Source organism: Oncorhynchus masou, chromosome 32, assembly GCF_036934945.1.
Source record: "Oncorhynchus masou masou isolate Uvic2021 chromosome 32, UVic_Omas_1.1, whole genome shotgun sequence".
Classification (NCBI taxonomy): Eukaryota; Metazoa; Chordata; class Actinopteri; order Salmoniformes; family Salmonidae; genus Oncorhynchus; species Oncorhynchus masou.
The window spans coordinates 84,749,357-84,766,155 of record NC_088243.1 but is presented as its reverse complement, the minus strand read 5'-3'; the positions used below and the strand labels follow the sequence as shown (position 1 = coordinate 84,766,155).

The 16,799-nt window shown below is 42.0% G+C and overlaps 3 protein-coding genes across 5 annotated transcripts in view; all 3 read right to left on the bottom strand.

Annotated features, from left to right (window-relative positions):
• LOC135527283 (gamma-aminobutyric acid receptor subunit alpha-6-like) overlaps positions 1–861 on the bottom strand; it is a 33,164-nt gene extending 32,303 nt beyond the window's left edge. The window contains exon 1 of the mRNA XM_064955874.1: positions 706–861. Within this exon, the coding sequence (XP_064811946.1) occupies positions 706–861 (156 nt within the window). The remainder of the gene's footprint in view (positions 1–705) is intronic.
• A 1,242-nt stretch (positions 862–2,103) lies between these two features.
• LOC135526726 (cyclin-G1-like) lies at positions 2,104–9,786 on the bottom strand. 2 transcript variants are annotated; one of them, XM_064955339.1, is made up of 7 exons: positions 9,588–9,786; positions 7,109–7,372; positions 6,569–6,822; positions 5,856–5,934; positions 5,437–5,547; positions 5,137–5,232; positions 3,523–3,637 (listed from the first exon to the last, which is right to left on the bottom strand). In XM_064955339.1, exons 2-6 carry the CDS (start codon positions 7,370–7,372, stop codon positions 5,161–5,163), a joined length of 780 nt encoding a protein of 259 aa, XP_064811411.1. In that variant the 5' UTR covers positions 9,588–9,786; the 3' UTR covers positions 3,523–3,637; positions 5,137–5,160. The 2 variants fall into 2 exon arrangements, with proteins under 2 accessions (XP_064811410.1, XP_064811411.1); XM_064955338.1 differs by lacking the exon at positions 5,137–5,232 and having other exon boundaries at positions 2,104–3,637; positions 9,588–9,785.
• Positions 9,787–13,607: 3,821 nt separating this feature from the next.
• The window catches only part of LOC135526725 (septin-8-A-like), a 32,643-nt gene continuing 29,451 nt past the window's right edge, over positions 13,608–16,799 (bottom strand). For both annotated transcript variants that reach the window (XM_064955335.1, XM_064955336.1), the window contains exon 10: positions 13,608–14,959. In XM_064955335.1, the coding sequence (XP_064811407.1) occupies positions 14,905–14,959 (55 nt within the window). In that variant the 3' untranslated portion in view covers positions 13,608–14,904. The remainder of the gene's footprint in view (positions 14,960–16,799) is intronic.

Sequence of the window (16,799 nt, the reverse complement as noted above, 5' to 3'; positions counted from 1 at the left end):
CGCAGGCAGAACAGTTGAAACCGGAGCATTTGATTGAGACCTCACTAAATAGCCTGTAGGCGCACATCGATCTATCGTCTAATAAGTAACTCGTTATAAAACATTGAGAAATATAGACATTTCATGAATTACAAATTACATGACCCTTCCCAGGACTAGGTTTAAAAAAATACTAAACCCTCTCCTTGACTGAAATTGAAAAAGCATGACCCTCCCCCATTTTCCTCCAGGTAACCACTCTGTAAATTGTAATCCATCCCTTAGTCTTGCGATGCCATCCTTCCAAACACTCGTCTATTTTTCCCTGCATACTGTACAGTAGGTGACTCCCAAATCATTCTCATTCCCGCTACATGTATTTCCCAAGTACAATTTATTTAAATTAATGCTTTGATAAAGATGCAGCTATTACATACACTGAACAAGAAATATAAACGCAACAATTTCAAAGATTTTACTGAGTTACAGTTCATATAAGGAAATCAGTCAATTGAAATACATTTATTAGGCCCTGATCTATGGATTTCACATGACTGGGCAGGGGCGAAGCCATGGGTGGGCTTGGGAGGGCAATAGGCCCACCCACTGGGGAGCCAGGCCCAGCCAATCAGAATGAGTTTTTCCCCACAAAAGGGCTTTATTACAGACAGAAACACTCCTTAGTTTTATCAGCTGTCTTGGGTGGCTGGTCTCAGATGATCCCACAGGTGAAGAAGCCGGATGTGGAGGTCCTGGGCTGGCGTGGTTACACGTGGTCTGCGGTTTCACTGTGTCGTCTATGACTGTATCCCTGAACCAGATGTTCAGGAAGTTTTCTGGTGACCTCACATCGGCAAGATTCAGGTGAATTTTGGTAGTCATGGTTGTGAACTGCAAGCTTATTGGTCCATGTTATTCACCTGTTTGCTGTTATTGGTTGCAAGTATGCTACAGATATTTGCATTTGTTATGGATCCCCATTAGCGGTTGCCAATGAAGCAGCTACTCTTCCTCTTCATCATATAACATTACACCACTTCATATCTACAATACAAAATGTTTAATACCACCATATCATGTGTGTGTGTGGAGCGTGTGTGTGCGTGTCTCTTCTCAGTCCCCACTGTTCTATAAGGTGTATTTAAGTGTTTTTTAAAAATCTGATTCTGACTGCTTGCTTCAGTTACCTGATGGTGGAATAGAGTTCCATGTACTCATGGCTCCATGTAGTACTGTGCTCCTCCCATAGTCTGTTCTGAACTTGGGGATTGTGAAGACACCTCTGGGGACATGTCTTGTGGGGATAGTATGGGTGTCTGAGCTGTGTGCTAGTAGTTTAAACAAACACCTCGGGGCATTCAACATGTCAACACTTACAAAAACAAGTAGTGGTGAAGTCAATCTCGGGTTTAATGAAGCTCTGTTGCTGATGAACGTGGACATTAGGTGGATCATCCACTTTTAATTCAATAAATCAGTCTTCCACAAGATACTCAAATCATTCCTCTACACATTTCTCATTCAGTGAATAAGCCGTTAGGGTTTATTTTCAACCAATATCTGCTAAGTGATGTCTGATCTGTATCGTTCTGATGAAGACGAACAGGGAGGGAGGGAGGGTACTGTGCTGATGAAGACGAACAGGGAGGTAACTGCTGGGCCTCTGGTAGAGGGAGAGTACTGTACTGGTACCTGGCTCCAGAACCAGATGCAGAGGAAACTAACTCTGGAGAGGTTCCACAGAGGTTGGGATACCACCTCAAAGTCTCCCCAATTTCCTGGTATCCAAGTGGTAGTTACAGTCTGGTCCCATCGCTGCAACTGCCATACAGACTCGGGGGAGACGAAGGTCGAGAGTTGTGAATGCAGCAAAGGACGAGCAGTTGCTTTGGGCAAATGGACAGTTCTGAAACAATTACAATAGTCAGTCCTTTAAAACTGAACTATAAGCCGTAATAATACACAACCCTACATCCTGCCTTTTCTTTAAGATTGGAGTTTTATCCAGCCAAACCTTTGTCATAGCAGACGTCAAAGCCATAATTCAGTTAACTAGCTGTCGGTATGGAAATCGTTGAAACGTGGTCTTTATGGACGTGTGGTTCCAAAGACAGTGCAACCACAGCTTTTCAATATGGTTTTATTGAAAGGTCCAAACACATTGGTTAAACAGATTTAGTGCCAACTTTTTTTTTTTTTTTTAGGCAAAGTTTTCAAATTCTAGAACATCAACTTTATTTAAAATTCTTAACAAAATACTAAGCTCAGTTGTGGTTGGCTATGGCCTCAGCACATCAAATACTTTAGTAAATGCAGATCAAACTAACTTCATTTCCTATATCAACTGTGCTTATCTAAGTGACTTGGTGCATTTTAGCATAATACAATAAATTCATTGTGAGTGGTTGTTCTCTAAAAGGCTACGTTTTTTGTGTGTGCCACAAATCAAGATAATTCAACATAACATTTTGTAATAGTGATCGTGTTAATCTGTAACCATTGTTAGTTATATCGATGTCACAGTAGATAATGGGGGGGGGGGGCGTCATCCACAGACAGTTTCAGCTCCAAGAGCATGCTATCCTGCAAGCTAAAACCAAAACATGTGCAGGATCGTTGCTAGTTTCATCACATCACTGGGGAAACCGCAACAAAAACACCCTCACAAGTACAACAACAAAAAAGTTTCAAAATAAAATATTTTTCATCACCTTGGGTAGAGGAGTGTGCATTTTTAGGCCAGTTCATCAACCTAGGGTGGAAGTTAAGGGTTTTGGGTCCGATTTCTTGGTTCCATTGTTTTTGCATTTTCACAAAACCCTTCTCCCTCCTCTTCCACATAGTGGACTGAGGACCTAGGTGGTTCTATACTTCATTGCTTAAAACCAGCAACCACGATAGAATACTATGCAGAGTATTCATGTTGGTACTGATTCAGATAAGAACATACTGTATACACGCATTTCAACCAGGAAGGATTTAACCTTCTCTAAGTGGCAGCGGATAAACCCACTCTTGACCGGGCATTACTCCCTTGGCGTGCCTTCTCAATAGCACCCTATTCCCTATAAAGAGCGATCCAACCTTACCAAAAGTAGTGTACTATCTAGGGAATAGGGTGCCATTTCAGATGCAGCCTTAGTCAATGAAGCAGATGTAGGCTAATAAATAGTGAGCTTATTCAAAAACAGAAAAAAACAGGAGAAAAAGAAAAGATAACAGGTTTTTCCCCTTAAAGAACTACATCATCCATAATGCAGTTCTGTAAGGGAAATGGGTTAGTGGAGGTGGGTGACCATGTAGCAAAAGTAGAGTACAGGAAGTTGTTTTCTTTAATTTTTTTTGCCATTTTTCCATGAAACTGAAAAACAAAACATGTTTTTAGGGGAGAAGAGGTGGTAGCCTACTTCTCCTTTTGTATCGGTGTACTCCTACTTTTGTATCAGTGGTCACCCAGCCCCAGGGTTCAGTAGGCGGACTCGGGGATTGTGGGCATATGGGCGATCTTGTAGTAGCTGTGTTTCAACGTGCGTTGCGTTCTGCCAGAGAGGATCCAACGAAGCCTCTGGCTGTTGGGCCTGGAGACCCTGGTGGTTGAATACTCAATGAGACACTTCATAACCAACTCTGTCACGATGACCAGTTCTCCTTCTCGGACCTGAGGAAACAAGAAAAATAATTATACAGCACATCAGAGTATTAATTTATTTAAAAACCTGCCAATCAGAGAGTGTTAGTGCTGCTGGTCTGTTTGCACATTTATTCTCTCCATCATTCAAAAGAGAGGGTTCCCAATGCCAAAGAGCAAACTCAACGTCTCTCCAAGAGTCTTGATTAATCGACTTGCTGAAATTTTCCATGATCCCGCAACATTAGGCAATCCGTTGGGCCTCCACACCTCGTAGCCAACAGTGGCTAAACACTAGACCTCGTAGCCAACAGTGGCTAAACACTAGACCTCGTAGCCAACAGTGGCTAAACACTAGACCTCGTAGCCAACAGTGGCTAAACACTAGACCTCGTAGCCAACAGTGGCTAAACACTAGACCTCGTAGCCAACAGTGGCTAAACACTAGACCTCGTAGCCAACAGTGGCTAAACACTAGACCTCGTAGCCAACAGTGGCTAAACACTAGACCTCGTAGCCAACAGTGGCTAAACACTAGACCTCGTAGCCAACAGTGGCTAAACACTAGACCTCGTAGCCAACAGTGGCTAAACACTAGACCTCGTAGCCAACAGTGGCTAAACACTAGACCTCGTAGCCAACAGTGGCTAAACACTAGACCTCGTAGCCAACAGTGGCTAAACACTAGACCTCGTAGCCAACAGTGGCTAAACACTAGACCTCGTAGCCAACAGTGGCTAAACACTAGACCTCGTAGCCAACAGTGGCTAAACACTAGACCTCGTAGCCAACAGTGGCTAAACACTAGACCTCGTAGCCAACAGTGGCTAAACACTAGACCTCGTAGCCAACAGTGGCTAAACACTAGACCTCGTAGCCAACAGTGGCTAAACACTAGACCTCGTAGCCAACAGTGGCTAAACACTAGACCTCGTAGCCAACAGTGGCTAAACACTAGACCTCGTAGCCAACAGTGGCTAAACACTAGACCTCGTAGCCAACAGTGGCTAAACACTAGACCTCGTAGCCAACAGTGGCTAAACACTAGACCTCGTAGCCAACAGTGGCTAAACACTAGACCTCGTAGCCAACAGTGGCTAAACACTAGACCTCGTAGCCAACAGTGGCTAAACACTAGACCTCGTAGCCAACAGTGGCTAAACACTAGACCTCGTAGCCAACAGTGGCTAAACACTAGACCTCGTAGCCAACAGTGGCTAAACACTAGACCTCGTAGCCAACAGTGGCTAAACACTAGACCTCGTAGCCAACAGTGGCTAAACACTAGACCTCGTAGCCAACAGTGGCTAAACACTAGACCTCATAGCTAACAGTGGCTAAACACTAGACCTCATAGCTAAGTGGCTGTGTCTCAAACGGACCCTTATTTCCTGTAGTGCACTACTTTTGACGAGGCCCCATAGGTTGCCATTTGAGACAGCCCCAGTGTAAACACCTTCCATTGCTGGGTTGTGTTCATTAGGCACCAAACAGGGAAACAAAAACACTCAGAAACGGGGAGAAACTACCTTGGGACTTGTCCAATAAGAAACTCATTTTCTTTGAGCGCGTCTTTTCTCTCGTTTTCCGTTGCAAAACATTTCAAACGTTTTCCGTTGTATGCCCTAATGAACAAGACCCCGGTTAGTGTTCTGGTTACAACAGACATGTTTGGGGAGTGATATGACACTAGGTGGTAGCCTGAGTCCCAGATCTGTTTGTACGCTCTTGCCAACACCTATGCCCAATGTTTGGTGTGATGACATAGGAACAAGACAGTACAAAAAGCTGAGACCAGGCTCTGGCTAGACAAGACAGTAAACACTCACAGTGAGTTGCTGCTGGAGAGACTTGAAGGCGTTTAGCAGCTTGTCTACATGCTCATGGTCATGCTGCTCCTGAAACTCCAGGGCCAACAAGGACAAGGCAAGCAGAGAGGGCTGTGGAGCGACAGAGGGAGAAAGAAAGAGGGGTAGACAGACAAGGAAAGACATTAGGTTGGCATGAAAGCTACACATTAAGAGGGATATTTGTATACATCAACATTTTACAGTTGGTTTGAAACCGAGTACGTTTTCCGCCCACACACTCAAAGCACATCAACCCCCACCCCTTTCCCAAGTGCCTTGCCCAAAATAGACCTAGATCCAATGTCACAACATGAACTAGCTACATACACACAGTATTGAGAGACTCTAAATGAGACCAAAATAGATTTGTTTTGATACACAGAACTACAGTATCTTACCTTGACTTTGGAGAAAGTGAAAGAGCAATGGCAGGCTTTCAGCTGGGCTTCTAGTCTTTCAATGTTCAGGATCTCCTTGCTATGGAGAGAAAATGTGTTTTAATAATGTTTGTTCAAGATGTTTGTCAAGTGTTTTATAAAGCATAAGAGCTAAAGAAAATGTCAGTATATATATGAAACAGAGTTGAAGATAAAAGCATCAACGTTAATCAAATCTCCATTATCCAGACTACTTTTAAAGAGCATGTGTGAACACAAGCCATCACAGAGGCCCAATCAGCTGCTTTGTGGAACGGCTTCATAATGAACCAATAACGCAAAAGGGACTTTATCTATTAACCTAGTGCACAAGATGACTGCATAAACACACCGTGATACCCTGGTATGTACTACAGGTGTCAAACTCATTCTGCACCGGGGGGGGGGTCCACAGTCGGTCTTCCACGAAATCCAGAGGGCCGCACTAAAATGTGGTGATTAGCCAACTGGACAGTCAAGAAACTAAGAATATAGGTCATTATCATTTAGTCAGTCGATTTGGTTTAAGTCGTTTTAAAGTATTCCCGAGTTTGTTCCTTTGGTTCTCTTGTCAAACCACCTGTCGAATTGGACACACCTGTTATAGACCCCCATGCAGGATCCGGCCCGCGTGCCGTATGTTTGACACCCCTGGTACATACACGGTGTACCGGCCAAGCCTACAGTCATCGTACCAGTCATCCTCAAGCGTGTCCTGTATACGGCTGTAAAACAGCCTGAGGAAGTGGAGGGCCGTGGGGGCTTTGACCTTCCAGTAGAGCTTCTCCAGAATGATCTTCTCCATCCTCATCATGTCAGACACAGTGAAACGGTTCTGGCTGATCCGGATCAGCTCGTTGGCCACGGGGACATTCTTCCCCTCCTCCGACGTCTTCACAGCGATGTAGAAACAGGACAGGCCCACGCATGACAGGTGCTTCGGCTGGATCTGGGAGAAGAATGTTATTTACCAAATGGTTGAAGTTAATGGTCACACTGATAGATATTGAATATAATTTACTCGATTTTGGGGGTTTAGATTTTTTATTTTTACAGTGAAGCGATGTAGAACATTCTGATATTACTTAATGTACCCAATTGAGTGACGATTTTACAGTCCTTGCACGTCTAATAACACATTTGTTTCCCTGTCTATTGCTCACTCTAAAACCAAATGAACTAAAGACTAATTTTAATCGATTCAAATCAAACCTCGTCTGATGTCGAGGTCTTACCTTCATGACAGCGAGGAAGCGGTCCAGCAGGTTGACGGCCAGGGAGAAGGTCTCTGCGCTGAAGCCAAAGAACCTGGTCAGAGACAGGAGGTCCCTCACCTCGTACTCCCTGAGCCGGGCGGTCATCCTCAGGCCGTTGTCATGGGCCGTCTCAATGATCCTCAGCCCGCTCAGCTTGGGCTGGTACCTGAACTCCTGGTCAGTCAGAGCCTTCAACTGCACGGCAAAGGGCAGAGCCCCTGGTCCAGTCACTGTGGGAAGCATCTATTGAGAGGGAGAGAATGTATTAATAATGTATTGCATTATTAATTCATGGGAATTGATTATATAATGTTTCAAATTAACTTCTTGAGTACTGTCACCATCATCTGTTGACAAAAGGGGGACAGAATGTATGGTAATCAATTCCCTTGAATTAAGATATTTCCATATTTAAGATATTACACTGATGGAATGGTGACTAATTTTGTATTTAAAAAACATATATATATTTTACCTTTATTTAACCAGGCAGTTAAGAGCAAATTCTTATTTTCAATTATGCCCTAGGAACAGTGGGTTAACTGCCTGTTCAGGGGAAGAACAGATTTGTACTTTGTCGGCTCGGGGGTTTGAACTTGCAACCTTCCGGTTACTAATCCAACGCTCTAACCACTAGGCTCCCCTACCACCCCAAGAGGAATGGTATTGAGTGTAACATTTGATATCAACTATGCAAATAAATAAATAAATAAAATAAATATATATATGTAAATATATGTATATAAATATATATATAGCTAGAAACAAAGGTTGTATTATACCTACAGTTAGCCAAATATATTTTTCTATTAATATCAACTTTATTTCACAACTCCTAATATTGATCAAATGACACTCATTGGAGTATCTAACATAGGCTTAGAAAAGGTTTGGCATGGGCCCTCAAATCCTCAAAAAGTTCCAACAGCTGTATCAATGACAGCATCTTGACTGGCTGCGTCACTGCTTGGTATGGCAATAGGTACCGCCCTCGGTCGCATGGGGGGGGGGGGTCTCTGCTTCCCGCACGGCAAATTGATCAAGTCTGACACCAACAGGCTCCTGAACAGTGCCATAACACTGCTAAATAGCTAACTAAATGGCGACACTGGCTTATTTTTGCACTGTCTCCATGAACGCTCACAGGGCCCTACACACACTGATACTACAATACACACAAACGCGCAATAATTTGCTATAAACTAATATCGAGCCAGTATCCATGCACCCTGTTTCTAGTATGCTTACTTAATCGTGTTCTCATTTTTATATCTCGTGCGTTTTTGGTTCAACCTTCGTACTTTTAGTAATACATTGTTATTGATTACTGCATTGTTGGGGTTAGAGGTCACAAGGCATTTAACTGTACTTGTGCACGTGACATTAACGGGAAAAACACCAGGTATTAAGACTACCGGTGCGGACACCGATGGCTCCTGCTAAGCTTTCTGGGCTTGGACATTCATTATTTTGCCAACACCTGCTTAACCGTTGTTTGACCAGCTAAACAGCTTGCTCTTATCAAAAACATGTTACATTTTGAGCTAATACGCTGTTAGAGTTTACACTTCATCTTCCAATTATATAAAAGTGGAGGTCAAAATCATTTCAAACTAAAATGTTGATTTACTTCACCTTGCCATGACAACTCACCTGATAATACTTATGAGGGGGGGGGGGGGGGGGGGGCACTGGTTTACCTGTGAAAGGGTCCCTGGGCAAGATAAGATTGAAGCCCCCTGATCTAGCTAACGTTAGATTATTATATAGTCATTATTCACTACTGGTCCCTGTCACCACGAGCTCTTGTCATTTAACTGGATTGAACTGGACGGAATCCTACTATAGGGGTCGCAATTTAATACTGCATGGGGGCATGTCTGGGCATGTCAAAAAGTTCACATACAGATATCATTATAACCTTTTCGGGTGGGTGTGTGTAAACCATTAGCAATACAGTTCAAAAAATGGACAATAAACCAGTATTATTTAAAATATAAAAACGACTAGTTTCTAATTAGTGCGAAATGTGAAGGCCCCATACGCCAGTACGTCATTGCATAGGCAACGAGGTCTGCGTGATGTGTCACGACATGTTCCCTGCTCATAGAGACCAATGGAGAATACGAAACACCGTCACTTAAACGAGGCTAACACTACAACGTATACGGTTCTCCTCCCAAATAATACTTTTCTACATTGATGTTAGTGTTATATTTTCATGTAAAAAAATATAATTCACACAACAGGCGGTTTTAAGAGTTGAAAGCACAGTAATTAGACAGCAGGCCATGGCAAAAAAACAAACACCGGTAGGCCGTCGAGGCTACAAAATAACTAAACGAACATGTAGGATATCGTTGAAACAATATGGCTAGACAACGATATGGTTTAACATTGTACTTAGAAGTTGGACACCAAAGAAATAGGTATAATGGTGAAAAGGCAGGGCTCTTACCTTGTCTTTGATATGATGAGGAGCGTTGGTTGTTGCAGTAGACAGTAACACAAGCAGATTAAATATATAGTTTCAGGAAAAGAAAGGTTAAGATGACAGTATGTACTTTCAATCAGAAAGCTGTAAGCAAACGTAACTTTTCCTCCTATACACACCCCTTACCCTTGGCGTAAGGCAAAAGGAAAGGGGTTTTCAGCCTTTTAGTACTAGTCCAGACCATGCCCAAAAATAGCAAGGTCTAATTGGCCAATATTGAAACGACACTCCCTACTTCTCAGTTTTCATTCGATACAAACCCATCAATCAGCAAGAAAGTCACGCCCTCCCCAGTACTGGGTGGGGTTATGTTATCATGGTGAGATTCCTCCTTTAGAGAAAGAACGACCCGGGCACCATGGAATGCAGAGTTCCATTCGAACGCACTGTTCAATCTCCAGGATCTTTATTGTGCCATATTGTGCACACGTTGAACAGTTGCAGGCAGTTTTTGGTTGACCAATGTAAACGGCATCTCCAGAATAATTAGGAATATACATGTACTGTGTCAAACTACTGTTATAAATTGAGTTTCCATAAATCGAATGCATTTAAATTATTTATGAACCATTAAGCATATATGTCCAAACAACCGTTTGCAGATTGGCTTTAATCTACAACATTTTCACAATTAATGTAAAACCAACAATTCAAAACTAAATCTATTTGGTAACTGGAAACCAGTAGCTCTGTGTCTGGACCAATCAGTCATTGGTCTGGACTCTGGAACATTCTAGAAAGCCAGGGGCTCCAGGGAGAGAGTGCAGGGCTCGCTCTGACACCCTATTAGCCTGTATGGACACGAGAATAGGTTAAAAAAAAAAAAATTGTTCATAGCTATCAGAATGTATTAATTAACATTGAATAAAAGAGAGGAGAAGACAATTTTTCAAAGTATTTTTTATTCATAGCGAGCAAAAACAAATCTATACAAGATAGGGTATAATCAATAACTTTTATTAAGATAACATATTTCAAGGTATTATAGTTAAACTCTTGGACACTTCAGGATAATATTAATCTTTTTCAGTAGTTTTAGTGTCTCGTATTGTTCTCAATTCCAGACAAATTCAACAATCCACCTTAATGATTCATCTATAGCCATCAAATGATACATTCCCAACTGTTAACACCACCCCACAAATCACATTATTGTTTATAAGTAGGCATACTAATCCATAGATCATATGGGGGGGGGGGGGGTCCACAAAGTCAGTATGTTAAATCAAGTTCTTATTCCTTATAAATAGACAACCCTAACAACTTCATACAGGTTGCAGCATCCTTAATGAAATTCATACACTACAGCTGCACAGTGTAATAAGACAAGTTACTAGTCAAAGGCAATAAATAAAACCAGGGGCGCAACTTTGGTTTTAGAAGTGGGGGGGACATAATTATATATATTTTTTTGTTATCCAGTCGGACATACACTCCAAACAGCCGACCCGACTGCTCAGAGGAGTCTGCATGGTCCTAAATCACACCGTTGCCTCGTTTTGTATCACATTCCAATGATAAAACTCTGGGGGGGGGGGGCAAAAAGGCAATTTCAGAATGTTCCCCCCTGTCCCAAGAGAAAGTTGCAACCCTAATTAGAACAGTAACCTGGGGGGGGAGCACATTCGTTGATTATATTAATTAATAACCTCTGGGGGCTTTTAACCTGAATATTGTTATATTATAGCCTGGGTGCCAGTCTGCTTCTGCTCTCTTGCCAACTGCTTTCTAGAATAGAAAACGACTGGCACCCAGGCTAGTTGTCTAATGCTTATTTAAATCCATGTGTAAGATGCCATGCAGAGAAGCATGCTGTAGAGCAGGGCATTCAACAGACCCTACGAGGTCCGGCGCCTGCAGGTTTTCTGTTCTACCTAATAATTAATTGCACACACCTGGTGGCCCAGGTCTAAATCAGTCCCTGATTAAAGGGGGAACAATAATGACCACGTTTACATGCACACCAATATCCCGTTATTATTCGGGATACTCAAGTATTCCATTTTTGAGTTTACGCATATAAACATCATATCTCATTTATAATAACCCGAAAAAGCTTGTAACCCGGTTCTGATAAACCTAGATAAGATGCATGGGATATGATCAGTGGCGATCCGTCATTCAAGGCAGGTGGCGCTTTGAGCCCCAAATTTAATTGGGTTGCCTGTTTTGCATGTTTTTTTTGGAATTAATACCGGTCACATATCAGTTTGCAAACTATTTATTTTTATAATTGAGTCTATAAAGCCACATGCATGGTCTTTTTTTTGCTTTGTTGAGTCAGGCAGCTCCAAAATGCAGGTGTTTGAGCCCAGCTCAGTGCTTTCTGGAGTCAGACACCTCCAAAATGCAGGTGTTTCAGCCCAGCTCAGTGCTTTGTTGAGTCAGACACCTCCAAAATGCAGGTGTTTCAGCCCAGCTCAGTGCTTTCTGGAGTCAGACACCTCCAAAATGCAGGTGTTTCAGCCCAGCTCAGTGCTTTCTGGAGTCAGACACCTCCAAAATGCAGGTGTTTCAGCCCAGCTCAGTGCTTTCTGGAGTCAGACACCTCCAAAATGCAGGTGTTTCAGCCCAGCTCAGTGCTTTCTGTGGTGGTGGGGCAGCCAGCGGAAAATACAGAGTGTAGGGGTGGGTAATGTTCTCTAGTTGCGCCGTGATTGGCTCAGTGTTCTGTCACTCATGGGGACACTATGTTACCACCAAATCTAAGGGTAGAGCTTGAAAAGTCAAACCCCTTCAGTGCTGCTATAGACTTACATAGGAAGTGCCCTTCCAAGAAGGCTCGAGGTCATTGGCCACGGATAAAATGACGTGAAATCACGTTATATCTACAGTAGCTTTGATTGGTCTTCAAAATCTTAGCTCGCAGTCATCATCATGAATCAAGTCGACAATCTAGTGGTAAATCCTTTTTAATCGTTGTCATATGAAGAGAAATAATGAAGATAAAACGTATCAGTGCTCATCGACCATTGGACATGAACATCTAACTTCTTGCCCTTTGTGCTGTTGTCTATGCCCAATTATGTTTGTACCATGTTTTGTGCTGCTACCATGTTGTGTTGCTACCATGTTGTTGTCATGTTGTGTTGCTACCATGCTGTGTGGTCATGTGTTGCTGCCTTGCTATGTTGTTATCTTAGGTCTCTCTTTATGTAGTGTTGTGTTGTCTCTCTTGTCGTGATGTGTGTTTTTTGTCCTATATCTATATATATTTTTTTTAAATCCCAGCCCCTGTTCCCGCAGGAGGCCTTTTGCCTTTTGGTAGGCCGTCATTGTAAATAATAATTTGTTTTTAACTGACTTGCCTAGTTAAATAAAGGTTAAATAAAAAATAATACAAAATGTAATACAATTAAAAATTACACAACAAGTTGGAAATTACAATCACTAGTCTGCTATTCAGTGGAGTGGGTGTGTGGTCCAAAGTCTGGGTTTAAGGATCTCTTGTTCAAGTTAAAAATGATAAACATTCAACACTGGCCACCCTGTCTGGGAACTCTGAAAAAACGAACTTGGCCTGGGAAAATATGTTTTGAACGGTCATCCAACTCCGAAGTGTAAGTGTGAACTTCGGCCTCTTTCTAGAGCTACGACCTAATGTTCACTAACGTCATCATGATTCAACCTTGTTTTTTTCACAGTTGTCTTGAAAGCACCATTATTATTTACAATGACGGCCTACCAAAAGGCAAAAGGCCTCCTGCGGGAACAGGGGCTGGGATTTTTTTTTAAATATATAGACATAGGACAAAAAAACACACATCACGACAAGAGAGACAACACAACACTACATAAAGAGAGACCTAAGATAACAACATAGCAAGGCAGCAACACATGACCACACAGCATGGTAGCAACACAACATGGTAGCAGCACAAAACATGGTACAAACATAATTGGGCATAGACAGCATAAAGGGCAAGAAGTTAGATGTTCATGTCCAATGGTCGATGAGCACTGATACGTTTTATCTTCATTATTTCTCTTCATATGACAACGATTAAAAAGGAATGACAGACTTTTTTTACCCCTTTTTTCTCCCCTTTTTCATGGTATCCAATTGTTAGTAGCTACTATCTTGTCTCATCGCTACAACTCCCGTACGGCTCGGGAGAGACGAATGTTGAAAGTCATGCGTCCTCCGATACACAACCCAACCAAGCCGCACTGCTTCTTAACACAGCGCGCATCCAGTCGCACCAATGTGTCGGAGAAAACACTTTAATTTCTATAATAACACTATAATTTCACTGCAAGAAATTCATAATTCTGCAAGAGTTACTATTATACTACACTACATGGGTCGGCAGGGTAGCCTAGTGGTTAGAGTGTTGGACTAGTAACCGAAAGGTTGAAAGTTCAAATCCCGGAGCTGGCAAGGTACAAATCTGTCGTTCTGCCCCTGAACAGGCAGTTAACCCACTGTTCCTAGGCCGTCATTGAAAATAAGAATTTGTTCTTAACTGACTTGCCTAGTTAAATAAAGGTTAAAAAAATAAATAACAAAAAATCTTACACTCAGTGTCTATATTTCAGTTAATATTATATTACACTACATGAGGTTATAATCTATATTTCAGTTACTAATCCATTTACGCCGTATAATTAAATGAGGAATATTCAGTTTATTCAGGGATGCTCATGAGCGGGATACCAAAATGTGCATGTAAATAGCTCATCCCGAATAAGACCTTAAGCAGGATATGAGCTATATTATCCAGAACACTGTGCACATGTAAACGTGGTCAATGGGGGAGAAAATGCAGTAGAACTGGCTTTGAGGTCCAACGTTGAGTTTGACAGCTTTAGAGCATCAGCTTTTATTTTTATGAACCAAGTTTACATCCAAAATGGAACCCTATTCCCTATATAGTGCACTACTTTATAGCCCTATAGATAGCCTGTATACTTTCTAAGTATTAGAGAACGTGTTTAATATTATGTTGAGCTTGGCCTGCACTGCATTGAAGACTCCAGGACCAGGTGTTGGTAGGAACATCACTTGAAGAGTTCAGGAATAATGAGCACATCACAGCAAGGGGTCTGTCCTAAATGCCACTCTATTCCCTATGTAGTGCACTACTTTTGACCAGGGGCTTAGGTCAAAAGTAGTGCACGACATAGGGAATAGGGTGCCATTTGGGACTTACAGGGATTTTTTACAAAAATGAAGCTTTGAATCACGCTGTAAAAAAATAGTAAGCTCAATAGATTGTTAATAGTTAAATCGGGGAAGATTAGAACAACCATCCTTTCGGCGTAGTAGAAAGTCATTCTTCTAATTTAAATTCCTTCCTGCTGTTAGGGAGCACGCAGACGGAAGACTAAAGAAGCTATGAAAAGACAAAGAAAAAGCACAGGTCATTGATTTGAACAGGAGACAAGGAGGCAGGCTAGCCTACAAGAGTATACATACTGCATGCCCAGGAAACATGAACAGAACATGATACATGAACAGAACATATAACTATACTAGTTATCTGTAAACCTCTACTCACTGGGCATTGAGTACTGTACATTTATGGACATAAAGATGATGATGTGAATAAAGGAGTCTATAAGTAAGTTATATTTTGATGACCAGTATTTTACATATGCCAATACCTAGATTAACTGTTTATTACATACATTAACCCTTGACTGAAACAGGTTAAAACTATGACAATACTTGCTATTAATTGATTCATTGCCTAGGAACAATAAAACAATCTCCCCAATGTAACTCAGATAACCCAGGCTTACTGGAGAAATAAAAAACTAGCCTGGTCACAGAGCTGTGTGTGCTCTTGTCAAGCCATACATGCTGGAGTAGGCATGATAGCACAAACACACTAGCACTCAGGCTAAAAAAAACAACATTCAGAGCAAAGTAATGGTTGGAGGATATGCAGGGTTGGGAAACAACATTCATGACCCACAAACACCACAGTCAACCAGGTCTTGGGTATTTTAAGATGCCCTAATTTAAAGCCTGTTGCTATAGGATATGGTTGCATCATTTCATGCAATACAGTTGCCTGGTTACCCAAACTCCTTGCTCTGGCCAAATGCTACGCCATACCCACAGACATTAGATTCTTCTCCGCAATGAGTCTGGATCTGACGATTTCTAGAAAGAAAATCAATTCTAGGCCGTCTGATTGGTCCCAGAGACTGATGTGTTGGGCCAGGGCCAGAACACACGTGGGTAAAGCGTTGTTTTGAAAATGTGTCATTGGCTTTGATACATTGATTGGTTATCAATGATCCAATCTTTGATGACTACGTTTTGTACAACACCCCTCATTTTGACATCGCCACAAAGGACTTCAATGATGTCAGTCTCTGACTGATGTACGTAGCGAACGATAGAGCAGCAGAATAATTCAGTTTGAGTTGTCAGCCAAGTGATACAGAGGACAGAGAAGTAAAGCCCAGGTAAGTAAGTGATCAGTCTGGCTGGTAAAAACTCATGAATTGTATCTATACATTCATTATAGGCTGCAAATAGCATTGATAAAAGCATGATTCGCCTTCCGAAGTCCCAGAACAATGCATACACGTCCCAAGTGAATTCCCTTTAACTTCTTGATTGGAATGACAAGGCATACAGAGGTCTTCTCCTCTTTCCCTTCAACAGTAACATTCAGAGATTTAACACCAGCAGTCAGAGGCATGTCCTTCAGCTCTGGAAACCATATCTCCTCTCAACTTTTTACCTTTACATATTTAATTCAATTGTATAGAATGGTCGCTTTCACCCTTATTGCATTGTATAAAAAAAAGAAACGTCCTCTCACTGTCAACTGTGTTTATTTTCAGCAAACTTAACACGTGTAAATATTTGTATGAACATGACAAGATTCAACAACTGAGACATAAACTGAACAAGTTCCACAGACACGTGACTAACAGAAATGGAATAATGTGTCCCTGAACAAAGGGAGGGTCAAAATCAAAAGTAACAGTCAGTATCTGGTGTGGCCACCAGCTGCATTAAGTGTTGCAGTGCATCTCCTCCTCGTGGACTGCACCAGATTTGCCAGTTCTTGCTGTGAGATGTTACCCCACTCTTCCACCAAGGCACCTGCAAGTTCCCGGCCATTTCTGGGGAGAATGGCCTTAACCCTAACCCTCACCCTCTGATCCAACAGGTCCCAGACATGCTCAATGGGATTGAGACCCGGGCTCTTC

Coding starts and splice junctions, on each gene's coding strand:
- LOC135526726 (XM_064955338.1), bottom strand. CDS start 7,372: ATGCTTCCCACAGTGACTGGACCAGGGGCTCTGCCCTTTGCCGTGCAG. Junction 5,935..6,568: donor GACACGCTTGAGGATGACTG/GTACGATGACTG, acceptor TTCTCTCCATAG/CAAGGAGATCCTGAACATTG. Junction 5,548..5,855: donor TCACTTTCTCCAAAGTCAAG/GTAAGATACTGT, acceptor GTCGCTCCACAG/CCCTCTCTGCTTGCCTTGTC.